At 40.7% G+C, this 27183-nt stretch overlaps 2 protein-coding genes across 10 annotated transcripts in view; both read right to left on the bottom strand.

Annotated features, from left to right (window-relative positions):
- The window catches only part of macf1b (microtubule actin crosslinking factor 1b), a 30583-nt gene extending 25030 nt beyond the window's left edge, over window positions 1-5553 (bottom strand). Inside the window, exons 1-3 of the mRNA XM_005743211.1 lie at window positions 5439-5553; window positions 5241-5299; window positions 4347-4458 (exon numbers count right to left, since the gene is read on the bottom strand). Coding sequence (XP_005743268.1) covers window positions 4347-4442 — 96 coding nt within the window. The 5' untranslated portion in view covers window positions 4443-4458; window positions 5241-5299; window positions 5439-5553. The remainder of the gene's footprint in view (window positions 1-4346; window positions 4459-5240; window positions 5300-5438) is intronic.
- A 572-nt stretch (window positions 5554-6125) lies between these two features.
- Window positions 6126-27183, bottom strand: part of plecb (plectin b) — a 128467-nt gene continuing 107409 nt past the window's right edge. For 5 of the 9 annotated variants that reach the window (XM_005743212.2, XM_005743213.2, XM_005743221.1 and 2 more), the window contains 13 exons: window positions 25678-25861; window positions 25553-25576; window positions 24556-24713; window positions 23791-23969; window positions 23561-23699; window positions 23021-23377; window positions 22838-22921; window positions 22637-22741; window positions 22380-22478; window positions 17416-20769; window positions 7337-14414; window positions 7050-7166; window positions 6126-6896 (listed from right to left, as the gene is read on the bottom strand). In XM_005743212.2, the coding sequence (XP_005743269.1) occupies window positions 8235-14414; window positions 17416-20769; window positions 22380-22478; window positions 22637-22741; window positions 22838-22921; window positions 23021-23377; window positions 23561-23699; window positions 23791-23969; window positions 24556-24713; window positions 25553-25576; window positions 25678-25861 (10863 nt within the window). In that variant the 3' untranslated portion in view covers window positions 6126-6896; window positions 7050-7166; window positions 7337-8234. The remainder of the gene's footprint in view (window positions 6897-7049; window positions 7167-7336; window positions 14415-17415; window positions 20770-22379; window positions 22479-22636; window positions 22742-22837; window positions 22922-23020; window positions 23378-23560; window positions 23700-23790; window positions 23970-24555; window positions 24714-25552; window positions 25577-25677; window positions 25862-27183) is intronic. The other 4 variants (XM_005743216.1, XM_005743214.2, XM_005743215.2 and 1 more) reach the window with 1 other exon arrangement.

The following is a 27183-nucleotide window of genomic DNA, read 5'->3' as shown; positions in this document are numbered from 1 at the left end:
TTTCCTTGTAAGTCAGTTCCTTAGTACTTCCCAGTTCAGTTTCATATTATTTTGTATCGCCGTTATCTTTTGTCAGAAATAAAGCTGTATTTTGAGTTCAGTCCTGTTTTTTTCTGTGAGTTTGCGTTTGGGTCCTCATCCTGCCTGCACACAGCCTGATCATGGCATCAGCATTATTGCAATGTTAGCAAATAACTTGTTACGACTGCCAAAATACTACTACCAACTATGTTCAGGTTTCTCTGGACTGCAAGAAACAGATGCACAAATTCCATTTAGATTTTTATCACATTCATAATTTACAGTGTCCAATTTAAAGCTTAAGGCGTAATTGAGAGTTCATGGGAAAACAGAGTAAGATGCTTCATTGCTTGTTTTGTGTTAAGGAGCAGGTGTGTAACTCTCTCCTCTGCTTTGGAGAAGGGTCTGTATTGTGGCGGAGGGGATGCCAAGGGATGTCCTTATTCATGCTGCTAACTAACAAGTCCCTCAGGCCAGACTGGAACCAGCAGTGCAGCAGACTAACAGCATTACCATGACAAAGGTCTGTGGTCGGATGCAGTATGATAAAGGAATGGTACAGATAAAAGACACTCCTTTATTTCACTCCTTTATTTATTTCTCTCGCTGGGGTTCAGACTAAAGCTTCACTATGTTTCCTTTTGAAGATTAAATAATTATTTTCCCTAGAGAAGACATGGAGACTGAGATTGTGTTGGACGGCTGCATCAGATTTTAAGTTAATATGCGGCTAATCTGAATGATGCTTCTTTCTTGTGTCTTTGGGTTTTCTAAACAACACTGAGATTGAATAAGACGCTGAAGCACCGTGAATTTATTTGCGTCATTTATTGTATGATTTGCCCCTGTTGGGCAACTCTTGTCCAGCTGAATTGTAGAAGCAACAGAGTCTTTCTTCTGGAAAAACTTGAAGTGCTTTTTCTTCTTTTTCAGGCACACTTCCTGCAGATCTTTGTTCTGTGCTGTGAGCTTTGTCATCTCTTGGAAAAGCTCTTCATGCTGCACCTCAAGGTTTTTACACTTTTTCTCCAGTTTTTCTAATTTTTATTGCTTTTCCTCATGCTTTTCTTCCAGTTCCTCATATTTTCCTTCTCAAACTTTCTTTTCCTTGTCATTTTTTGTTTGTTGTACTTTGTCATGGACGGCCAGTAACTCTTGATGTCTGCTCTGCAGATTGTGAAGCGTACACGGGATGTCTTTATATGTTTTTTCCTTTTTCTGATCTGTAATATTTCCTAAAGTAATGTTTGTGTTTTTGTATTTCAAATGCTATTTGTTTATTTTTAATCATTTTAAATCCAGATATGTATAAAATTCATGCTCTACATTAATATAAATAATGCAAGCTATGTCTCAGCCATTGGAAGTATGAAAAATAAAAAAGGCTGAAGCTCACCAAAACGTTAGCTTCATATCATAAGTGCCTAAGTCATTTTTTTGTGATGACATAGGCAGACGGACAGGATGATGCAGCAGTGGTAGGGGAGTAAAGTTAGGCAAAAATCTCAATTTGACCAAAAAATGACTTAGGCACTTATGCTATGAAGCTAACGAAAAGCTTCCAGCTATGCGATAAGATGTGGCGCCGTATCTTTAACGTTGGTCCCCAAGGAAACGGTAGTCGCTTTCAGACACAAAATGTAAAATGTCTGAAGAATGAATAACTAAAAAGAGCTTCTGTTTTAAAAAACAAAAGATATACGTACAGGTTTATTCTGTTCCTTTTCAGTTAATCAATGCCTTGAAAATTCAGTCAGGACTGTGAAACCCATGCCCAGACTAAATCAATCAAATCAAACACCTCTTAATCCTTGTGTGCAACCGATTCACAGATGATTGAAAAGGTGCAGTCACCCCTCACTAGGAATAATCACATGGAATATTACCGTGCCTTCCTTGTACCCCACAGAGTCGTAATATGTTAATGTTATGAGCAGGGATAGCTTTCATTTACTGGACAATAGGGTAACCAAAATGAAAATGTTCCTTTATTCAAAGCTGAATTAATTATTTAAGTGATAATAAAGCACAAAATGCTGTGAGACGAGCAGAAATAGTAAATTAGCAAATTTAGATTCACATTTAGAGTTTAGCCATACATGGTCTCTTATAGTTGTATAAAACTGAACTAATTTGACTAAAAAGTAACAGTTGATGGAAACATGACAAACTTGGGCAGCTCGACTGAAAGGAAACCCTTACATTTTAATAGCATTAACATTTATCGATAAAAGCAAGAGAGAGTCCAACATTTGAAGAGCAAAATGGCATTCCACTATGACCTGCATTTTTCTAATACTTGTTTGGTTTTTTGATTATTATCTTGCAATTTTCTCAATCACCAGTAACCCAGTTAGTAAGCCTGGTTGTAACTGGCTAACTGTAACTGGGTTCGGTTGCGACAAGTTGCATTTATAAATATTTGTAAAAAATTTGGTTGTATGACTAAATCTAATTGTGTTCAGTAAATGCCCACTTAGTTAGATCTGAATGCTTTTACCGTAAAAATCCTGCTTTCCTTTCTTTTCTTTTTTTTCCTGCCCCCTTGCCTCTTCCTCCCATCTGAGTCTGATGTCTTTTCAATGTGTTCGCTCATGTGTGCAGAGGGCCTCCAGTGCCAAGCACTTCTCTAGCCTGGTTGTCCAGGCCAGGCACAATAGGGTCTGATTCCCCAGCCCCTCTGTCCTCCTGTGGTCTAAAGAAGTCTCTCTGCAGGAGGGGACGAGGACCACCTCAGTGGCCCTCTGAGTATTTTGACAAACTTCCACACTCCTGCTCCTCTCTTTCAGTACACTCAAAGGTCTCAGTATAGTGACTTGCATGAGTCATTGGTTTAGCTTCCCTTTGATTTCTTTGCTCTCTTAGTCTCCACATCGTTTACAGGATCCAGTATACTATTGTTAAAACGGAGCCTAATCTCCATTAGGAAATTGAGCAGCTGAAGTAGAAGACATAAAGACAGAGTGACATTACATGAGAGTGATAGACAATAATGAGGGAAAAGGGCACAACATTGAGTGACAACACAATTGATAGTGATAAACAATAAAAATGATGTTCATGCATGGGAGTGTCTCTCTGACCTTGGGGGGAGTTGATTGCTTGTGTAAGTATGGACAGAACTGAATCTCTCATTTTCTGCCTACTCACGTAGTTGCCGGCCTCTACAACTTCAATTTATTAATTATTATAATTTTTTTATTTTATTTATTAATCTAATACAATTATATTTATATAGCACAAGGTGCTTTATATTGTAAAGTAAAAACCATAGAATAAAACAGAGAAAACCCCAACAATCAAATGACCCTCTAAGAGCAAGCACTTGGCGACAGTGAGGAGGAAAAACCCCTTTTAACAGTTTTAACAGGAGGAAACCTCCTGCAGAACCAGGCTCAGGGAGGGGCAGCCGTCTGCCGTGATTGGTTGGGGGTGCCGAGAAGGAGGCAGGACAAAAGATTAATTTATTTTACTTCCACGGGTTTCTCTTCTTGAGCAATGAAATAAAAGTCCTCACCTTGTATTTCTTGTTCATGTGCATGATAATATGCTAACAAAATTACAATACCCTTCGTAAGCATAATTGCTAAACATTAGCATTGTCATAGCAATCATTTAGCAGGGAGAGATTAGTGCAGCTCAAACTGCACTGAACTAATAAATAAAAGTAGAATGCGAGTAGATTTTTTTTTATTCTAATCTTGTGACCTGATAATAAAGTAGCATTGCTGAATTGTTTTCATGTGTGATTAAAAATGGAATCCAAAACATATTTTTGTAAAAGTACTGTAGCTGGCATAAACAGGGAGTCAGGGAGAGAGAAAAGGAAGCAGAGGCACGACAGATGGATTTTAATTATGTAGACTTGCTTGGCAGGAAGCTCAAAGATGCTACAGATTTTAATAACAACATCAATTAATTAAATATACTATTTTTTCCCCTTTATAAAAGTGCCAAACACCTCTTTTTTTCTTCTTCCCTGGAAATCAAATACTGCTCTTTTGTCACTGATGTCTCAAAGTTACATACAAGGTGTCCTTCAGACCTGCAAATAGTCACTATACATTACATTTAACTGCTATTGTGCAGTTACACACTTTTGGTGCTCAGCACAGAGCTCCCAGAAGTGAACCTACTTGCTTCACTATCTGTGAGATACCAGTGGCATCTAATGAGCATCACAGTGTTCAACTCACTGGGATATTAACACAGTATAAACATACGCAGAGGTGCATTTTTTCACCAGCCCGTGTCATACGATGAACTTTAGAATGCAGGCAACAGCATGCAAGCAGACACACACACACACAGTAAGGCAAACTGACCCTGGGGTCCAGAGGAGGTAGCCTCATCTCCATGCTCTTGAGCCACAGTCTCAGTGCTCTGATTTGACCCCTGAATTCACACTGCCATTGGCTCATGTCCTCTATTTCCCTGCTGAATCAGAGAAGAACAGGAGAAAACGTTGCATTGATCACATTTTAGTCAAATACTATTACCACTGTAATTTAGAATCATGCACATAAGGATTGTACTAAATGAACTAAATGATTGCAAACACGGCACTCAAACAGCTAACATCATTAATATTCATAAGTAAATACAGTTATTCATTGGTAATATTTAAATATTCATATACAGACCTGCCAGATCTTTTTTTTTTCTTTTTTTTGCAGTTTTATGACTACTTTTACTGGTGTGTGTGAACTGATGGCCTGTCTTGGTTGGTTATACTTTTTCATGCTAATAACAGTATTCATTTTGCTATATCCTGATAATGACACAATACACTGCTGTTTGTGGCTCATCATTTTATTGCTACTTATGTGTTACTGTTATTATAATGAAATTACAGCTACACAGACATAGTATCAGGATTTCTTGGTTTAAAAACTTTCCAAAATAGATCATTAGGAAGGCATGTGCTCTCTCTGTCTGCTGGGCTGGAACTTTGGTTTTCTTGTTTAACTATGTTCCAATCAGATGCTTTACACTTTGTGCTTACTACACAATTCAAGACCCTGTCTTTGTGTCTGTGACAAATGGAAATGCACTGGTCCACAAAGCTGCTACAAATGACTGTTGTCACAGGCTGTTGGTGGCCGCTGTCAATCTGGCAGTCATTCTTTTTTCTTTTAATGTGCCTAGATTGTTATCTGTTGTGGTCCAGAGTATTTCATTCATTCCTTTTGCTTTTAAATTCGTTTACAGTAGCATACCCATAGCTCTGATCCTGTGAAGTAGCTCCTGGTGATCCAAACAAGTAGCAGCCTTTATCCTGCAAGAAACCAGTGGGTAAAATATACAAAATGATCCCTGTTCCAGTCTCTCTGCTTTAGCTGAGACTGTTAATGGAGCAATTCATTATTTTATAGCATTCTGTATACAGTGGGTTTTATTTCTCTCTGTGTGCTTACCTCCCGCTCATCAAACGCAGGGAGAGTTGGGAGAGAAGGGGTCAATTCAGAGTAGTCAAGGGAGCTAAGTGAAGAATTCAGGGTGGTGAATGCCCCGGAGCTTCTGTTGGCAGGCTCTTCCATCAAACCCACTGGCTAATGTTGGCACACAGAGCAAACATCTGTATGCATGTAGTGTGAAGGACTTTGGGTGTAAACAAACATGCATACCCTGAATTCATACCCGGGGTCTTTTCACTCTGATTTATGAAAAGCTAGAAAAATAGAAATTGTATAGAAAATTGACTGTAATTTGTCATGAAATGCCTAATGACAGAAACTCACTTATCTGATAAACAGAATAAACAGTGGGTTTAGGGCAGAGCAGGAGTTGGACCTGTGGCGCTTTCACCTGACTGAGCTGCTTCCTTGCAGAAAGTAGGTCTGTCTAACACTGCCCTCATGTGGTTGACTGTTATTTATTTATTTTCTTCTCTCCTATCAGTGATAAGGTACTTCTTTCAGGTAATAGTATCATATCACATAGGTAATAGTATTATATCACATCTACAGGCGTATTAAAGCAATTGTTCTATATAGAATACATACTTATTTAATCAAATATTAACGTAGTATTTATATTAATGTAAACTGAGGCAGAAGCAGTGAAAAAGTACTCTTAAAAAACTGGGTACTGATATACAAATGACAAGAATGCTTCTTCAGAGCATGTTTATTTACAACATAGTGTTAAGTTCACATACAAGAGGTTTTTTCGCCATGTCGCTGAAGCAACATCTGCCCCATAACAAAATCCAACCAGTTAGTTTGTCGTTTTATATATTGCTGAAACTTAAATTGGCACACTTAACACTTACTGAAGTTGCTTTTATTTTACACCAACATTTTCCCCCCCAATATCCTTTAAAAAGTTAGTAAAACATGCAAGACATTCATAATATCAAAACCATCATGAAAACAAAAAGATTTACAGCAGTAAAACTTTAAAGATGCATAACAGAAATAGGTCATTTGAGAAAATAACTAAGCACAATTATTCTTTGTGCTGTCTTTGAATCTGCAAAAAAGGAAATTTGCAGCAAAAAAAAAGCAAAAGAAAGGAATTAATTTGAAAAAACATAAATTCATGCAATGTGGTGCTGAATCAATATCTCAGTTCTCTAAATTACTTTCATAGGTACTTCAGTTGAACTGGATATGTAGTCAGGAATAGCAAAAAAAAGTCTTGATGTATTGTCTCGATTGAAATGTACACATAAATGTTTTTATTCTGAGTGGCTTTTCTCTAAAAATGCCAGGATATAACATAAATATCAGTATTAGCATTCAAGTAATAAATACATGGCAAATGGTAATAAATGAAGTGTTCCTAGAAAGGCTTCCCAAGATGATGTTGACTCAGCCTCAGCTTCCTTCAACAGTGATGTACAATGGAAGAAAGGACATACTCAATGGTATCTAGAAGCAAAAGGAAAAAAACGATGTAATCAAAATAAACCAAACAATGCAGCGAGAAATTAAAAAGAAAGCAATGAAATGAATACTGCAAAACAAATCTTGATGAAACAAAGCTTAATCTTTGAAAAACAATGATGCAATTATGCTCTGTACCTGTGTTACAGCATGAGGCTGGCATGGACTCACAGATCCATCCAAGGTTAGAAGATCGTATTCTCCAGCCAGTTGAGTACATGTGACCAGATGTTGGATTCTGAGTGACTGAGGCAGCTGTGAAAAAACAAGGAAGATGGTGAAAAACAACAATAATGAGAATAAACAGAGAAAGTTGAAATGACACCAAAGGCAGTGTTTGGGACTGGCTGTTAGTTGTGATCAAAACAAACAGAAGAAAATGGGCAACGAAAGAAAAACAAATAGAAATAATAAATTCAACTTACAAGAATCAAAATAACAGGAGCAGGTCTGTGGAGGGGATCGGGATCGAGTCTGACATCATCTTGGGATTTAGTGGGAGCACTTGAGTGATGATGGTTATGAGCAGTGTGTAAAACAATGGTGCAGTTAACTCAAAAGATGAAAACACATACTGAATATAAATGGGTGTAAAAGCAAGGTAATGACAGATCTAAAACTGATTTCAGAACAGTGTACATGGATTTAATTGTGGAACTTGTTGCATTCCTATAGTGTCTCTTTGTAGTGTCGCAGATGTATTCTGTGCTGCAAGTTACTGGGTGCATAATGCAGTAACCCAGACAATTTGTAACATTAAAAAATTAACACATACTCTGTGCATACTCTTTACAAACATTCAGGAATTTTAAATGCATCCAAATATTTTAGTTAAAAACATTAGAATTATGTTAACATTTGGTATCTCTTTACCAGTACTGTTGAAAAAGATAAAAAATAAACAAAATTTCTAAGGAAACATGAAATATTCAAGAAATATTTCTGTTTGATATACAGGAAGTATATATTAGTTTCAGAAAGTATAAAGTATACATCTTTTGAATTGTGTTATATAAAAACTATAAACTCAAACAGCAGAAAAGGCATGCTTTGCTTTGAAAAATATAAACTCACTTTGTCATCTGTACCAGAAGATATGAATATTTTATATATTTTGCAATGCCTGGTTATGTTTCTACATCTAGAGCGCATGTTTAGACTGATGTTATGTGAAAAAGTAATAACCTAGACAATTCTTGTTTTGGCCACATGCAGGGAAGAACAAATAAATTATATTTTCTGTTACTTTAACTATTTATTTCCTGTTAGAAATGCAACTGTAAAGTGCATTAGTACTGCTGGTTTCTAGTCAATCTATAAAATCTAGAATCTGCGGCTGTAGCCAGAAGAAGATGTAAAGGAGGAAGATGAGAAGTTCATGCTAAAGCCAGAGCCAGCATCAATACTGCCTCTCCTGGAGCCTGATCGGGATCCGGTTCTTGAGCCACTCCGGGAGCCATAAGCCGATCCAGAGCCACTAGCATTGTAGGGACTGTAGAGGCCTTTGCTAGACTGGGAAGAGGCTTCCAGAAGCCTTAAGCCGGAGCCTTCCTCAACCATACTTTTGTCCATGGCATCTTTGAAGGAGATTTTCAGTTTGGTTTTTGGGCAGGTCAGATATTTAGAATAGGCACCGACATCCCTCAGTTTCTGGGCAGTGCGAGCATCGATCGTACCCTTCCTAATGGATTCATCTATTGACACCCTGCCCTCAACATCAGGCTCAATGAGTCCACCAGTTAGATATTGGACCTCAAGGAAACGCTGACCAGCCTCATAATACAGCCAGCCCTTTTTCAACGCCTGGGAGGCAGACATCTTTACTTTAGTTCTGGGGTCTTCAAATCCATTGAATGCTTTTTGAGCCAGGTTCAGACGATCAACCATGATTTTGTCCACAAGACCTTTTTCTGTGGCCTCTGCAATTGAGTATCTCTCTCCACTTGTGGGGTCAATTATTCCACCTGTACATGCCTGGGCCTCCAACAGTCTTTGACCAGTGATGTTATCTACCAGATTTCTGTGGATTGCCTCAGTGACAGACACTTTTTCCAATGTGTCTATGTCTAATATTCCTGCTACAGGGCCAGTCTCCTCTGTTGGGTCATTCCATATGACTGCAGGTGGTTTAATTGATGGTAGGGGGCTCATTGAAGAGGAGTAAGTGGAACCAGTGGTAGAACCAAATGAGGATGATCGTGAACGGAAGCCTCCCATGTTTCCAGAAAGCAAGTCAGCAAACTCTGTGATGGACAGGTTTCCAGCTCGGTATGTTTCAAGAGCCTTCTGGTCAATAAAGCCACGTGCAATAGCGTCATCAACATCATACTGTCTTCCTGACTTCCTGTCAATAATGACGGATTTTACAGTGCCATCAGAAGAAGTCATTGTGATTTCTTCCCATTCACACTCCTGCTCAGCAAGCTCCAGGTAGGTTTGGTGGTCAATGAGCCCCTTGCGGTAGGCCTCATACACAGTCATTTCTTTGCCAGTCTCTGGATCTACAATGACAACTCTGCGTTTACGTACTGAGGATTTGGAAGAGGTCTTTCTTTCCCGTTTCTTCTCTTTGAGTAGCAGAAGCACCAGGCCGGTGTCAGGATCAGTGATACACCTCTCCATCAGCTGGAGGTAGGTTAGGTTTTCCTCAGTGTTGGGATCAAAAAAGCCTTTGGTATCATCAGATGGATCTGTCAGTATCTCATTCATTTCCTCATCGAAGAAGCCACGATTGTAAGCCACCTCAACTGGCAGACGGTGACTTTCCTCCGGGTCAATTATTCCGCCAGTGGCAATCTGAGCTTCGAGTAGACGGATACCATGATCTTTTAGGATAAGCCCTTTCTTCATAGCCTGGAACAAAGAGATTGTCTTGCCTGTATAAGGATCTCTATATCCTGTTACTGCACGCTCAGCAGAGAGAAGCTTGTCTTTGAATTCTGGGCCTACTATTCCCATCTTTACTGCTTCATTAACAGTCAGTTTGAGGTTTTTGATTGGATCGATAACATATCCTGTGGCTGCCTGGGACTCAAGGAGTTCAAATGCAGTGCCTGGCCTAATCATGTTCTTCTTCATAGCCTGGTAAATTGACAGCCGTTCCTTTGTGGACTCCAAAAATACACCAGCAATACAGCCTGTGCCCTGCAGGTACCTTGATAGCCTATTACTAATCTCCTCTACTGAAACAAGACCTTCATTCAGGTCAGTGACGGTCTGCTGATCAATGATTTGTGAGCGAATCAACTCCTCAATTGTGATTTGTTTTCTCAGACCCTTGAATGTCAGCCGCTGGTCTCCCAATGAAAGCAGGCGCAATCCACCATCCAACTTGCATCGTTTGAGTAGCTGTGCATAAGACAGTTTCTCATCAGTGACAGGATCAATGAATCCTTTCACATCATCATTCAGTTTCTCATTGGTTTCCTTGTTGATATAGCCTCTTTGCATAGCGACATCTGTTGGCAGGTGGAACTGGAATTCAGGATCAATAATACCACCAGTGGCAGTTTGTGCCTCCAACATTTTGAGAGCATAATCCTCTGGAACGAGATCCTTTTTCATGGCCTGGAAAAGTGCTATGATTTTTCCACTGTAGGGATCTTTGTATCCTGTGACAGCTCTTTCAGCTGAAAGAAGTTTATCATGGATCTCAGGGCCAACAACACCCTTACGGACAGCTTCATCAACAGTGAGCGTTTCGTTCTTCAGTGGATCAACAATGAATCCTGTAGCAGCTTGGGCTTCTAGGAGGGTGAGGCCTATTTCTGGTTTAATAAAACCTCTCTTCATTGCTTGGTATATGCTTAGCTTGGAGGTCGAGTCTGTTGTGACGCCTGCGACACAGCCTGTCCCATAAAGATACTGCTTTACACTTGTCAACTCCATTATGTTACGGATGTCTCTCTTGCCCTGTTTAAGAAGGTTGTATGTTTCCAAATCAATGATGCGAGCATTGTAGAGCTCCTCAATAGTTATCCTTCTCCTTATAGTCATATATGACAGTGGACTATCATTTCTGATGATCTCTCTTTGCTCCATGATCTCAATAATGATGATGATCATCCGCTCTTTAGTGATTTTACCAGAGCGATATTCATCTAGGAGCTTCTGCCTCTCTTGCTCTGGAAGCAAATTTGAGTTCATGATATCCCAGAGATTCATGGGTTTATCAGCAAGCCCCTCAATAGGAATGTCAAGCTGGGTACTGGACAGCTCACTCTGTGTTTGCTCCTCTGTGTAGAGGTATGTCTTCTCTACAACAGTTGGAGACTGCGGCTTGGAGAGTGAGAGCATGTACAGGCCGGTGTCTTTATCTTTTTGGCATTTGTCTTTAAGTTGTCTGTAGGTTATAGTGTCATCAGTTTCTGGGTCAGAGAAAACTTTGTTTTCATCACATGGTTCAGAGAGGGTCTTGGCAATATCTCTGCTCAAAATGTTCTTCTGATATGCAACATCAGTGGGGACACGATGGCTTTTTACAGGGTCAATAATTCCTCCACTCACAATCTGGGCCTCCAATAGGGGCATCGCATGTTCCTTTAAGATTAGATCTTTCTGCATTGCTTCAAAGAGGGAGATTTTGTGGCCTGTGAATGGATCTTTGTAACCAGTGACAGCTTTTTCTGCAGAGAGGAGTTTTTCATGTAACTCTGGACCAACAACTCCTGACTTTACTGCTTCATCTACTGACAGGCATTGGTTTCTTACAGGATCTACAATGAACCCACTTGCAGCCTGAGCCTCGAGAAGTGAAAGGCCAGTGTTATGGCGGAGAAGCTTTTTCTTCATAGCTTGATAAATGCTGAGTTTCTCTTTTGTTGGTTCCAGGTAGAGTCCAGCAATGCTACTAGAGCCCTGGAGGTATTTACTGACATTGGGATTTTCACTGACTTTCTTGGGTGTAGTTTTGCCTTGTTGAAGCAGGTCAAAGGTTGGTTTGTCAATGATTTTAGACTCATACAGGGAGTCTGCTGGAACAGGAGCTCTGAGTCCCTTGAAGCTGGACTGTTCTTGTTTCTTGGCTTCTTTCTCATCTACAATTGTGATGATAATCTTAATTATCTTTTCAATTGTAATTTTTCCTGACCTAAACTGTCTGAGCAGGTCAAGTCTCTCTTCCTCAGTGAGGTATTCAGAGTAGATAATTTCCCACAGGGTCATTTTCCTGCCCTTAAATGGTCCAGAGTTAACTTCTACAGTAGCCTGAGTCATAGCCTCTTTGGTCTGGGCTTCGGTGTATGCTGGTTGTTCCTTAGCATTGATTGCTTCATCAGAGAGAGGGAGGACCCGCAGACCAGTTTTCTTGTCAGTGACACATCTGTCAAAGAGCTGAGAGTATGTGAGATTTTCTTTTGTGTTGGGGTCAAAGAAGCATTTAGTTTCATCATTTGGATTACTCAGAGCCTGCTTCATTTCATCATCAAAGTAGTTTCTCTTGCAAGCCACATCATGAGGAATGCGATGGCTCTTTACTGGATCTATGATGCCACCAGTTGTCATTTGGGCATCGAGTAAGCGGAGTCCTTGTTCTTTAGGTATGAGATCTTTTTTCATTGCTTGGAATAGAGATACAGCTTTTCCAGTGTATGGATCTCTGTAGCCTGTAACAGCTCTTTCTGCAGACAGAAGCTTTTCATGCAGCTCAGGACCAACAACACCTGCTTTGACAGCTTCATCAACAGTATACTTCTGATTGTGAACTGGGTCGACCAAGTAGCCTGTACCTGCTTGGGCTTCAAGCAAGTTCAAGGCAGGCCCGGGCCTCATCATGTCCTTCTTCATGGCTTGATAGAAGGACATTGTCTCCTTAGAGGAGTCAATGACTACACCCGCAATACAGTTCGTGCCCTTCAATGCTTTGTGGACAGGCTCCATTTGAGACACCTCACTGACAGTCATGTTGCCATTATGCAATTTGTTGTACAGATCTTTATCAATGATTTTGGATTCCAGAAGGTCAGTAGCAGGCACGGGTGCTCTCAGACCATCAAAGGTAATTTCATTTTTCTTCTCTTTTTCCTCAGCAACAGTGATAACAATCTTAATGATCTTTTCAATTGTGATTTTGCCTGTCTTGTACTGACGGAGGAGGTCCTTCTTCTGGTCTTCTGTAAAGTATTCTGAGTTGATTATCTCCCAGATCGTGACAGTCTTTCCCTTGAATCTACCAAATGGTACAGACACAGTTGTTTTGCCGAATACATCTTTGGTCTCTTCCTCTGTATATATACTAGAGCACTGTGCAGCTTTGTCTGTGATTGGCAGGAGTAACAGACTGGTCTCAGGGTCAGTAGTGCATCTTGCCATTAACTCAGAATATGTCAAAGGTTCCTGAGTGCTGGGGTCAAAATATCCCTTTGTGTCATCTGATGGGTTCTCCATGATCTTATTCATTTCTGCATCATAGTGTCCTTGTTTATAGGCTGTTTCAGTGGGCACACGGTGACTGTTGATTGGATCAATGATGCCACCAGTAGCAAGCTGAGCCTCAAGGACTCTGATTGCATGATCGTGTTCTATTAGCCCCTTTTTCATGGCTTCAAAGACTGAGATCTTTCCACCAGTGTATGGGTCCTTGTAGCCAACAACAGCCCTCTCAGCTAAAAGCATTTTGTTGTGCAGTTCTGGGCCAATCAGTCCTTCCTTGACAGCTGCATTAACAGAAAGTTTCTGGTTCTTAATTGGTTCTAACATGTAACCTGTGGCTGCTTGTGCTTCAAGAAGGATCATGGCTGTGCCGGGAGTAATTTTCTTCTCTTTTGATGCTTGATAGATTGACATTTTTTGATTGGAGGGTGTCAAAACACCACCAATGGCATTCTTTCCTTTGAGAATGTTTCTTAGACTGTCAGTCTTGCCTAACTCTTCAACAGTGGTTTCACCATTTTTCAGTTTATCAAACTCCTTCTTTGGTAAGACACCAAGCTCATGAAGTCTGCTTGCAGGTACTTTGTCACGGATGCCATCAAAAGCCAACAGATCTGGCTTTTTGTCTATACCATCTACCACATCACCAACATTCTGACCATTGTAAACTGTCTTTGTTGTCTCAATCGTTGTTAGATGGATAACATCTTTGTGACGGACAGTTTCCCTAGTGTGCTGATCTTTTTGAGCATCCTCAAGCTGCTGTAGCTTCTCACGCAGTTTCTGGTTCTCTTCTGCCAGAATCCTTTCCTGCTCTAGTCTCTGCCTCTCGAGTTCTTGCATTTCTTTTTGCTTTCTAAGCATTTCTTCCTCAGCCTCTTTCTGTTTACTAAGGGCTGCATCCATGGTAGCCTGGAGTGTCTTTTTCTCCTGCTCCATCTGCTGTTTCTGGCGTTCCTGTTCATCTTTGAGAGCCTTGGCCTTTTTCACTTCCTCTTCAAACTGGCTCTCAAGCCTCTTTTTCTCATCTTCAATGAGTTTCTCTTTCTTTAATAGCATCTCCTTTTCTGTCATGAATGTCTGCTGGAGGATTGTCTTCTCATGCTCAATTTTTTTCTGCTGTGCATCAGCCATCTGATGGAAAAAAAAAACATAAAAAGATAAGTTACAATATGTTCATAGCTGTGGCACCGAACTACGTTTTTTATTTTTATTTTATTCTGTTTAATAATTGCAACAAATTTATACAATGCACTCTGCTTATGCTAATGGCGCAAAATACTAAATGAAATTATAATGTGAACATGTGTGCGTTCCTGTTTTTTCATGATTATGTTATCATTTTTTAGCCAGTCGTCTTCTTCTATCTATTTTTAGTTACCATTTTAATAAGATTATGTAAAAACGGTTGTCACTTCATATTAGCATAGCTAAACCTGAATCTAATGTCTGATACACATTTTGTTTTAACCTGTTACCCCTGGTCATGTGTATCCACTAGAACTCCCACTGTTGTTCAAAAGTTTGGGGTCCCTAAGAGATGCTTTTGTTTTTACAGAAACGATGTGTTAGCTCTGATCTAATTTTTTTTTTTTTATCTCATTCATCTCATTTAAAGAACACTAAAACTGAACTGAAAAATGTTAATCATATTTAATTATTATTGATATCATACCAATTGTTTTAATGGAAAGATTTTTAATAGAAAATCTGCATGGGTGTCTAGGGGGCCATAGAGGCTGAACCTGTTGGGGGGAATTAAAAAGTAATACATTGACCTGAGCAACAGCCTTTGAGATTTTGATTCAAGTTTCAAAAAAGAACTTGGTGGTCTCCGGATTTCATATCTGCTTTTTGTAAATGATGTGGTTTTGTTGGCTGTATTGACCTTGCGCTAAGGTACTTTGCAGCCAAGTGTGAAGCAGCTGGGAAGACAATTAGCACCCCAAAGTTCGAAACTATAGCTTTTGGCTATAGCCGCATATACTGCTACTGTACTAATATGTGCAGGTTTACACTTTTTTCCCCTTGGAAACAGCATGCCATTTCAGAGCAAAGAGAGGTAGCTACAGGAGATTCAACATGTTTTTGAAAAAATGTTGAATTCTTCTGTTAGAATTTGTTTTTGACATTTTGGAGGTTGAGAGAGCCATTCTAAGGATTAGTCTGACATATTTATGTCATAACAAATGCGCGAGCATAAAAATGATCCGAGCAAATAATTTCATTGCAGGTAAATTCCTCGCATTTAAATTCAGCAACCCACAGACGTAGAACTTAGTAGCTGCACCCACAAAAGGTACCATCGTGCGTGTAAGAGTGTCTGCTTTGCACATGCTTCTACAGTTTTACAGACAACAGTGCAGAGGCTTCAGAACCTTCCTTAGAACCCTCTGGTTTAAAATATTTCTTCAACATTAAAGTAATACAGTGACAGTTGTCGGTGTTTCCACTACTGCATTGCAAACAGTAACTGTTGATAATTAACCCTCTGTGGTCGACGGATGTGCCAACATGTCCAAAACACATGACCAATTTAAGCAACTAATAGCAACAAGATACAGCCACACTGTGTCTCCATTTCAACTTGTGTTGAAAGTGTGGACTTCAACTTATATACCAGTTTTTAAATTGTGTTGATAGGGTTAGGGTTGTTGAATCTCCTGTAGCTGCCCCTCTTTGAATTGGCATGCTGTTTCCAGGGAGAAAAATAAGTGTAAACCTGGACTCACACAGCATTATTTTTGTTACATTACTTGACTTGTTGTACAATGTGACTTTCTGATTTGTGCAAAGCTCTCGCATGCAAGACGGCTTCTTTATGCACGCGACTGAGTTCTACTTGACAGGTTGTTGAATTTAAGCGTGAGGAATTTAATTGCGCTTGTGAAATAAAATTATTTGGTCTGATTATTTTTTTGCTCGCGCTTTTGTTATAATATAAATATAATTTCACACAAATGAAGCACAGAATTGCATTAGTACATATAACATTGAAATCTGTGTATAACAACTGACCTCTAGAATCTATCCAAATGCTGGCAATGCTCTTTTATTTTCCTCAAAGCTTTGTGATGCTACTTGTACTTATCAAAGTCAGTATTAGATATTCCACTGCCAGTCAACTGACACAGTGCTTCTAAGTTGGGTCACAGTGGCAGCAGGCTAAGCAGAGTATTCCAGAGATCCTCGTCAGCGCAGTCGCCCTACGAAGAAAACTCATTTCGCCCCCTTGTATTCGCAACCTTACTCCCTTGGTGATTACCCAGGTTTCATGACCATAGGTGAGGGGGCTTTAAAAATATTACAAAAAATACTCCTACTAATTGGAGTAAACAATGTAAACTCATAAAATATACCTGACAAAACTATAATTCCAAAACAACAGATCGGTTTGTTCTTGGAGACTGCTGTTAAAAAAGTAACACGGTATATGGGAAATATGTTTAACAAACTTAATGTGGATTATTAAGCAATCAGTTTGTTATCAAGTTATTATGGTAGCTTTTTAAATAGATAATACAATTATTAGGATACTGGGCTTTTGGTGGTAATAATGACAAAGCGACCAATCTTGCTAACTATAGGGAATTTCTATAGATATTGCAATATCATTATTATTGTGAGGTTTTCTTTTGGGAGGGGGGCTTGAAAAACTATTATTATGACTGGACATACAGGGCTCCATATATTAAGTCAGCTCTATGGCAGATGTACTCTTTGGACAGTGGCAACACAGTATTCACAATGATGGCTATACTGTCCCTCGAGTTAGTGTAGATCTTCTCTATTTCCCTCTGTTGCTCAAATTGCTGAACAGTTCATCTGGTTTTCGAACTGTATTTATAATAATGTTTGTTTTTAATTTTGTCACAAGCTAAGGGATAAATGAGTTTTGAAACTGAAAGAAAAAATGAAGCATGTCAACATTGTATGATACGGCTGCACATTCAGGTTGTTTTCTGCATGAGCACAGTGCACTGTGAAAAAAATTAAATCATATTCAGTAAAAAATATGGTGATATGATTAGTGTAAGGAAGGAACAGAGGAAACTTTAAGAATGAAGTGAGTTAGCTTTTTGATAGAGTTAACAATGACATAAGCTGCTCTGTTATGCCATTTTTGACACAATACCTCTTTAGACTTATTTTGACGTTCTTCAGCCTCCTTTTTCAGTCTAGCCTTCTCGTTCTCTAGGTCTGCAATAGCTTTGCGTAAATCATCGGACTCTTTGCTGGTATTTAGTCTCTCAAATTCCAGTCTTTCCACTACAGTCATTTTTTCTTGGGTAGCAATTTCAGTCTCGTGAAGACGGGCAGCAGCTGTATCGGCTTGTTTCTTGAATTTTTTAGCCTCTTCTTCAGCTCTGGCCTGGGCTTCACTGAGCTGAGAAACCTGAAGTCTGAGTCTTTCAGCTTCAGCCATGATCTCCAATTGCCTTTTTCGCTCTACTTCCAGTGACTTGTGATATTCCTCGGATTCCTCCTCCAGGCGCTGCTGCATTAACTGTTTATCCTCCAGCAGCTTCTGAGCCTGCTCCTGAGCCAAGTCCTTCTGCTTCTGGAGCATTTCTGCTTCAGCCTTGAGTCGAGATGCTTCTTGAATTGCTTGCATTTTCTCTTTGAGCATCTTTTCCGCAAGTGCCCGTTGCTGATTAAGGTCATCTTCTGCAATTTGTCTCAAGCGTGCAGCCTCTTGCGCTTCCACACTAAGCCTAGCAGCGTCCTCTGCAAGCTTTCTCATGTTCTCAGCCTCTTCAGCAAGCAGTTTTTGTGTGCTGTCTTTGTCCTTCTTAATCAGACGCTGATTTTCCTCCTCAATTTTATTTTTCAGTTTGAGCAGTTCCTCCATCTGGACCTTGACTTTGAACAGCTCCTCCTCCACCTGGCCCCTTTGTTTGACGGCATCGTCGACCTCGTCTTTGAGGCGCTGGAGTTCTTCATCTAGGACAGATTTTTGCTTATCAGTTTCATCAAGCCTCAGCTTAACCTTTGTGAGCTCTTGCTCCACTTGGAACTTCTGTTTTAACGTTTGCTCGGCCAGCTTTTTGTGCTTTGCCATTTCAGCGTCAGCTTGCTGCTTCTGCATGAGCGCTGCAGCCTCAGCTTGGGCTCGTTTGGCAGCTTCAAATTCAGCTTCCTTCCTCAGTCGCTCGGCATCTTCCTGAGCCTTGGCTTGGTTTGCGGCTTCTTCCTCAGCGGCTGCTTTCTGCCGTTCTGCCTCCTCTGCTTGCTGACGAAGGAGAGCTGCCTCTCTTTCTGCTTTCTCCTTAGCAGCTTCGGCCTCTTTGGCCAGCTTCTTGGCTTTCTCATACTCTTCCTTGAGCTTCTTCTGCGTGATGCTGTCTTCTATCTGTTGGGCAAGGACGCTTTGAACCTGTTGCTCTGCTGCACTGCATTTGTGGGCTGCCTGTTGGGCCACAACAATCTGTTTTTCAGCTTCTTTGTCAGCCTCATCTTTCTGCTTTCTGGCTTCTTCTGCTTTCTTCCTCAGCCGTTCAAGCTCTTCTAGGGCTGCCTTACGCTGCCTGGCGGCCTCTTCCTCTGCAGCAGCAATCTTCTTCACCTTTTCCTCTGCTTCCCTCCTCCTCTTCTCCTCCTCAAGGGCAAGCTTCCTTAGTTTCTCTGCTTCCTCTTCGGCTCTGATCTTGCTTTGGTGGGTTTCGTCTGCAATGTTTTTCAGCTTGTTCAGTTCCAGCTCCAGATCCAGTTTTCCAGATGAGGCCTTTTCAAAGTTGAGTTTAAGAATCCGGATTTCTTCTTCGACAATTCGCCTCTGTTTGAGTGTGTCATCCACTATGGCTTTCTGTCTTTCCATTTCTGCCTCAGAGGATTTTTTGAGTTGCACAATCTTTTCCGCAATCTCTTGCTTGTGCTGGTTGGCCTGGTCTTCAAGAGCTTTCCTCTGGTAAGCCTCATCCTCAGCTTGCCTCCGGAGTCTCTCATTTTCTGCCTCCTTCTCTTTCAGGGCAATTTCGGCCTCTGTTTTTAAGCGAGTGGCCTCACTGATCGCAGCCAGCTTCTCTTTGAGAATTCTCTCAGCTTCTGCCCTCTGACGAGCTGCCTCTTCCTCAGCAATCTGCCTCTGATGCTTAGCCTCCTCTGAAATGGCTCTAAGCCTGCTTGCCTCCTCAGCAAGGTCCTTCATCTTGGCAGCTTCTGCCTCAAGTAGTTGCTTGCTCTTCTCTGTATTAGACATGGACTCCTTTTCTGCCTTAGTCTTCAGCTGAATGAGGATATCCATTTCACTCCTAACTTTGGCCAGCTCATCTTCTAGCTGCTTCCTTTGTTGCTGAGCTGCAGCGACTTCATTCTTCAGGCGGTAAAGTTCATCTTCAAGGAGGGATCTCTGCTGTTCTGCGTTGTCAAAGTCCGCCCTGAGTCGAATGAGCTCCTGCTCAGCAGTGAGTTTCTGCTGGGCTGTGCTGTCGGCTATCTTCCTCTGCCTCTCAAGCTCTTCTTCAGCCATTTCTTTCTGCTTCAGGGCTGACTCCTCGGCTTTGGCTCTCTTTTTAGCCTCACGCTCTGCCTCCTCCTTTTGTTTCTCAGCTTCCTCTTGAGCGAGGGTCTTTTTGTGAGCTTCTTCTTCGGCCTGCAACCTCAGACGAAGAGCCTCATTAGCCTTCTGCCTCCATTTCTCGAGCTCTTTTTCAGCCTCTTCTCTGGAATTTTCTGCGTCTTCCTGTTGTTTCTTGAGGCGTTCTGCTTCCTGTTGCAGCTGAAGGACAGCACCATGCTCCTGCTTGAGTGATTCCTCCAACTTTGAGGTCTTTTCCGCAAATGACATGTGCTTGCTCTGGAGTTCAGCTGCAGCACTTTGCTGTGCAGCCTCATGAGCGACCTTGATTTGTTTTTCCTTTTCAATCTCTGCTTGCTTCACTTGTCTTTCAGCCTCCTCGGCCTGCATCCTGAGGTTTTCAAGGTCCTCCAGAGCTTTTTGCTTTTGTTTAGCAGCTTCCTTCTCTGCCTCAGATTTGCGCTTGAGTTCCTCCTCAGCCTGGCGCTTTTTCTGCGTCTCTTCACTTACTTGTTTGCGGAGCTTCTCAGCCTCATCTTGGGCAAGCTTTCTGAGTTTTTCTGCTTCAGCTGCTCTATCGCGAAGCTGCTGGAGCTCAGATTCGGCGGTATACTTTTGTTTTTGTGTTATCTCGAGTTGGATCCTGATGAGGCGGATTTCCTCTTCGATCTTAGTCCGGCTGTGAAGTGCTTCATCTACCTGTTGACTTTTGTCCTTGATTTGCTGCTCTGAGAGATTTTTGAGCTCCTGCAGCTCCAGCTGGATGTTGGTCTTTTGCTTCTCTGCATCTACAGCAGCAATTTCTCTCTTGCTTACTTCTTCCTGCATTTTGAGCTTCAGCTCTTGAGCCTCTTTCTCAGCTTTGGCAATAGCCTTCGCGTGAGCTTCAGCTAACTGCTTCTGTTTGTCTAACTCTGCCTGCATCTCGGCCATTTTTTTCCGCTCTTCTGCTTTGAGTTTCTCTGCAGCTTTCTGCATTAGTGGAAGCAAATGGTAAAGAAAGGATTATAATCAAGCATGACAGGTTAAAGGTAATACATCACATTTGACCTGCTCGAAGCAGTGTGAATTAAAATTGTAAGTACTGTGGTAATCACAGCCAAAACACACACTGCAACAAGCATCTAAATGTACTGTATTACCCAGGCAATGTTAATGTTAAAATTAGCTTAGTAAAAGATCATTCACTAGTTGCAAATTAGATGCACATTCATCAAAGTCATGTTAAATTCACGATGCAAGTAAAACGATTCAGATGGCAGTGGATCTATTAATGTATGGGAACAAAATATCACTTCACAACACAGCAAGAAAAACATGGCATGCGACTGTAGCTGTAACTGAACTATGTCAATCTGTGCCATAAAATTGGATCAATTAAACTGTTTAAATTAGCACTATAAATGGATTCACCACACTCATGAATAGAATTTATGGCGAGCTTCTAATGCTCATGTTTCCTGCATTTGAAAGTTTGTGAGAAAACTTAAGTGAGGTTTGTTGAAATAGTTTAATGTTAGAAATCACCACTCTTTTTTTTAATCTCATCCCATGCACTGGGGGTTCTTTAAATCACTATTTGTGACAAAATGGAGAAAGCAAAGGCGAAGTCAATGATAAGAGGCTTAAGTCAACCCAGTGTATATTAGGAAGCTCGCTTATGGCTGTGTTAATTTCAGGAAAAGTTGTAAATTTACAGGATGAGCTGTTAGTAAGAATATTAGTGACTTTGAGACAGTATGAATGGCTGCAGTGTTTGTATAAAGAATGGAGTGAAAAAAATGTCCGATGGAGTTTGACAGAGACAAAGGATGATGAAAGTAATAGGGTCGGTAGGTACCCCGAAAACACTGAATAATTTACCTCTTTAATGCACAGGTTAAGCATTCATCATGGCAAAGCACTGGCAAGCAGTTAAGAGAGGCAAAGAAGGAAACAAAACATCAGGGTTAGAAAATAATGTAACACTTTAAAGTTGTGTTACTGTGGAAAAAGAAAGAGAGCTGAAGACCATGATAACCAGGTTGAACCTTAGATCAGAACTTTGGGTTTGACCTCGGGAATTAATGCGAAGGAAGAAAAAGGAAGCTTGAAAAGAGTGAAAGAAAGAACCCCTCGTTCTAAGTCTATAAATGACACAACACACAGAATGGATGGAAATGGAGAACCTAACACTCCAACTTAACAAATCTACTTTCATATTGCATCCACGTGGGTGAATGAGCTTTATACACTGTTTGTTTTCTGGTATTTTTAATAACCTTAAATACCATTTTAACTAATCCCTATTAGATATTAGCCTTACGTGTGTATTTCACTGGAAAAAATATCAGCTACAGCAGGCCAATGTTTCACGCATAACCAGTGTAAAGAATCTATTTGTCACCTGTACATTAAATATAATGTATGTATGGGTTTGTGTGTGCATAAAACACACAAAGAAAAGTGCGTGCTTGCATGCCTGTGGTTCAGTGACTGGCAATTTCTCATCTGTGTTGGTTAGATGTCAGTTTGATTGGTTTGTTAGGTTAATGTTAGATAGAATTTAGTTTGTTTGGGATCCTCGGCCAGTTGTCACGCACCTCGTCGTCGTCCAGGCGGCGCTGCGTGTCTGTGATGAACTTGATGTACTGACTAGTCAGAGTCATCAGTTCGCTGTACCTGGTCCTCAGTGTTACATACTGATACAGGAGAGAAAAAAAAAAACATTTAGAAATGCAACAGCTTCAGGAATATTGTTTTCACAGGGTCAGTGGTTAGTGGTAGAGTTAACCTTCAATTTAAAAAAAAAAAAAAAGTACCTTTTTTCTGTAATGATTTCCAGTACTCATAAACTCACCTCCTGAATAATGTTGTCAGAAGCTGAATCCAGTTTGGTTTTCTTGAGGGGCGAGACAAGAGGTTCCACCTGGGCTTTGTAGGCAACCAGTTGGAGTTCATAGTCCTATTAGCATGAAACACATTACAGGTTATTTCAGTAAATGCTCTAAACTGCAAGAATTATCAAAAAATATGCAGAATAGTGTTATTTCAGGCTCGCCTTGATAGTATCAATGTATGCTTTAGCGTATTTTTGACACTCATCAACTTTGTCTTTGTTCTGTTCGATCTCCTCCAGCAGTTTCTGTGTTGAAAGGAAAAGGGTTCAAATAAAAGTTAATCTCAGCAGTTTCACTCGAAAATAAAGCAAATAATGGTGCTAATATTAGATCGTTGAACATACTTTCTCCTGGGCAAGTTGCTCCTTCAGCGTTTTGCTGTCGGTGATAGGCACAGCCTGAATCTTCTCCTGTCTTTGCTTAGCATCGGCAATCCAGCGGATTAGCCAATCATAGCTCTCACGATAGTAACCGAGCTGGCGGCCGAGCTGCTCTAGCTCTCTCTGGCGAAGGTCGATCTGGGTGAACACGGCCTTCCAACGATCCTGGAGGCTGGACAGCTGCTGGCGGAAGTGGTCGAGCTCAACGTCGCGCTCGCTGTGCACACGAGCCATCTTGTCGCTCACGGCAGAGGCTTTTTTCAGTTCTTCTTCCAGGGAATCAAACACTGGCTGTTCACCCTCAGCTTCAGTGCGCATTTTCTGCAAGTTTTGTACAAAGAACACCAATAAACAGTCTGTAAATACATCAGAACCGGGCAAACCTACTATTAAAAGTGTGACTTCTGTTTCTTAAACAGAATCAATTGAGAATAGTTCCTTGTAACATAAGTAAGATTTCTGTAAAAAGAGGCTTGGCAAGAAAATAAGTCATGTATTGTTTACCTTAAGCTTTGCTCTGTAAGTCTCTACTTCCTTGACATCACTGGGCACAGTGTGAACTTCACGCAGACAGTCCTCATACTGCTTGAGAACGCCTTCAGCACCCTGCGTGTTGCGGATGACCATTTCCACAGTCTTTAGCCTGAGACAAGGAGCAATAAATTAATTAAGGAGATCTAAGTGCACTAGAAAACAGCACATTTTCTCTTTGCAGTCAGTTTTTAGGGACTTACTTCTCAAGATAAACAGAGGAAAGAATGTGGGCATGATCCATCTTCTGTACAGTGAGGTCGAGCTCTGACCGCAGCACAGGAGCTGAGGTGGAAGGCTGAGGGGAGGCCAAGACTTCTTGTGTCTTAACAGACACCTTATCAAGGTCCTTCTTAAGGCTGTCAAGTTCTCCCTGAACTTTCTGTACAACAGAGAAGACAAGCATGAAGAACAAAGAAAAACCCAAAAAAATCCAAGCCAGCCGACTATGAACAACTGAAAGAAAAAAAGGAACATTTAAAATTTTAATTAAACTAAGCTCGAGGAGAGCAGGAACCAGAGGCACATGGCAAGTTTTCTGCCATCGTTAACAATTTAACCCCATTTTTATGTGTCAACCAAACTCAAATAACTCAAAACTTTTATTTTTGCACAAAGCCCTAAGCTGAACTTCACCTACTAGCAGGGCTGTACAGCTGCTGGATTGACGCCAGCATCCCAGCTCTCATTGAATTACATATAAGCTGTTAAGCACTTAAATTGATTTTAATTCTCTGCTGCGTTTCCACATTTTAAACCTACTGCAACGATTCATTAATTCAACCCCCACTCCATCCTTCTGCATGGATTCTGGTTCAGTTAGCTACTTTTGCTTCTCATCAATAACACATTTAGTCAACTATCCAACAAACCTATCCGTCTTTTAACCACAGCACAGCTATTTTTGGTTTCATTTGATGCCTCATTGCCATTTCTGCACAGAACACATTTAAATTTGAGCTCTGTACCTTCTGCTCTGTGGTCTTCTGAATACACTCTTTGAGAGGCTCTTTTTCCACAGGTTTGCGAATGCGTGCCACAGTACCAGCCTCGCAGTCCTCTATACGCAGACGCAGGTCCTTCAGCTCAGAGATGTAGTTCTTACACAGAGTCTCATTCTGTTGACCTGTGAACACATTTGTATTAGTTTAGAATCGTAGGAATATAAAAGATCATCTGTTTTGAAAAGGCTATATTTGAATTTCCCAACTCTGGGACTAATAAAGACTATCTTATCTTTTACAGTAATATCCAGTACATAGAAGGACGTAGAAGTTTGCTGTCAATTTTAAAATACATTGCTAAATATAAAGTTTTACATTAAAAAAAGTGTTCACAAGTGTCCAATGTGTCCCTCTCTGGATGCACAGCATACGTCCATCCGATAGTCAAACTCATCCCATACTTTTGCATGAATGTCGAGTCGCAAAAGTCACTGCTGTTGTTACGCTACCTACCAGCAACCAAGTGAAACTCCCGTATCCGCCCTTTCTAACAGTACGCGTTTGGATCATTACCCGTGAATGGCTGTGAAATTAAAGCACTCTGAAATTGAACTATTCTTGTTAGTATGAAACATTCAATTCAATTTTAATATGACACATCCTAAGATGTCATGTCCACAAAGAGATAATGCTGTACTGCTGCACTGTAATGTTTTCGATCACCTGTGTCGTGTCACACCTTCCATGCAGTTCTTCATATATGATGTGTAAAATACACGCAGCTCCAGCCATATCTATAGCATACACAACATATGCACTACCCAAGTACCTAAAATCAGAACACATATTCTACTTGGTGCAGAGCTGCCACAAAGAAAATGCATATTGAAAATCAAAGCAACGTGCACTCACACATGACTAAAGACAAACCCGTGTTTTGGGACATTCCATCAAAGGCTGGAAGGCGTGTACACATATTAGTTTGGTGAGCAGTAGTTTGTGCTTGCTTTAAGTCACTCACCTTTAACCCTAACAACCATTATTCCTGAAAGGTGAATTGACAGTTATATACTGTTCAGTTGCTACACACTTGACCTCGGTAAAACTATGAATCATTAAAATCAGTTTGTTAAAATCAGATCTCACCTTTTTCCATGGAGCGAAGCAGGTTGTCGAAATGCTGGGTGGACTTGGTGTAGTCGTCCTCGACCTGCATGCGGTCATCGGGGCCGAAGAGCTGCGAGTCCTGGCTGTCATGCATGAAGTCCTGGTAGTGAAGCTCCAGATTCCGCATGATCAGCCTGTACTCTTCTGGCTTCATGGTCTTTAACTGCACACAATGAAGAGAAGCAGTGGAGGAATTAGGAGACAGGACTTAGCGCAATGTCGTCAAGCACAAACAAGGCCCCTTTTATCGTCAGCTACACCAAACTTGGTACACACTGAAATGGAATTTCCATTTCCAAACATGGAATGAACCACAATGAAGTTCCCCTCTTTGTCAGCTCTACAAGTTTTAGGTGATACTTTTACTTTAGTACCAACCAATGTTCCCTCTAATTTTTCACGTGTCTGAGCGAACACACAAACTCCCTGCACGGTCCCTTGGACCACTGTGAGCGACAATCAGACGTGTGCACTGTGGTCACGCCGGCATCTAATCCATCCAAGTTACATGGTTTATTAAAATTATCAAATTACAGCATTTATGTTAGACTACTTTTAATTAACTGCTTTAGCCCACTTGCAATGAAAATGTAAACAAAAATCTAGTCATTGACCTGTGTAGCATGTTAACACTATTGGAAGTAAAAATAACTTGAACTCCAATTTTGAAAACACAACTTTCTTTCTTTTTAAAGTAACTCAGTTTGGCAAACAAAGTTTTTTGCAGCTATTTTTTTTTTAAATGCAGCCAAGGCGGTTTTTTAAATAAACATTTCAAACTATTTTTAGAACAATCAGCTGTTCTGCATCAAATCTGATGCCACACAAATTATTTGTGCCACTCCAAAAAAATAATTTCTGTCCACTATGAGATAAAGGAGAACAGCCTGAAACCTGCAGGCCTGACAGCAGGAGATGTATCACTGCTGTAACACCTGTAACATTCAGCAGTCGCCTCATTGTTCTGACACACACAACAAAAACTACACTAAACACTAACTACACAAGATTTGCGCTACGCGTCTCAAATCTCTCACATCTCAAAGCTTCCCCCCGTTTCTTAACAACTAGATGCCACGTTGCCATATCATTTTTTGATTGGTCGACATGGTACTTTTTTGGACGAATAGGAAAGGGAGAGGGGGTGGAGTTTGTTTTTGCTCACAGGCTTTCAAGCCTTTTTTCTTATAAAACGCCATTTTTACCGTTTATTCCCGCAGTAAATATAAACAACAATAGTATTCAGGAACAAACAAACAAAGATTGCATATATTTTTATCATAACTCTGGTTTTACGTGGCCTATCAACACAATTTAAAAACTGGTATAAAGTCCACACTTTTTCCGTCAATTGTTTCGTCTGTCCTGCTCACATCTCCAATGGTTGTTCACGTTGTCATTAATGTGGCTTCACTCCACATCAGCCACGCCGCTTTGCTAGCTAAAACACCGGCGTCGGCACATAAGGACGCTGTCATAGCCTGT

This window comes from Pundamilia nyererei, unplaced genomic scaffold (assembly GCF_000239375.1).
Source record: "Pundamilia nyererei isolate P.nyererei 1_Seehausen unplaced genomic scaffold, PunNye1.0 scaffold00129, whole genome shotgun sequence".
Classification (NCBI taxonomy): Eukaryota; Metazoa; Chordata; class Actinopteri; order Cichliformes; family Cichlidae; genus Pundamilia; species Pundamilia nyererei.
Note: the sequence above shows the minus strand (reverse complement) of the source record. Positions and strands in the feature narration are given on the sequence as shown.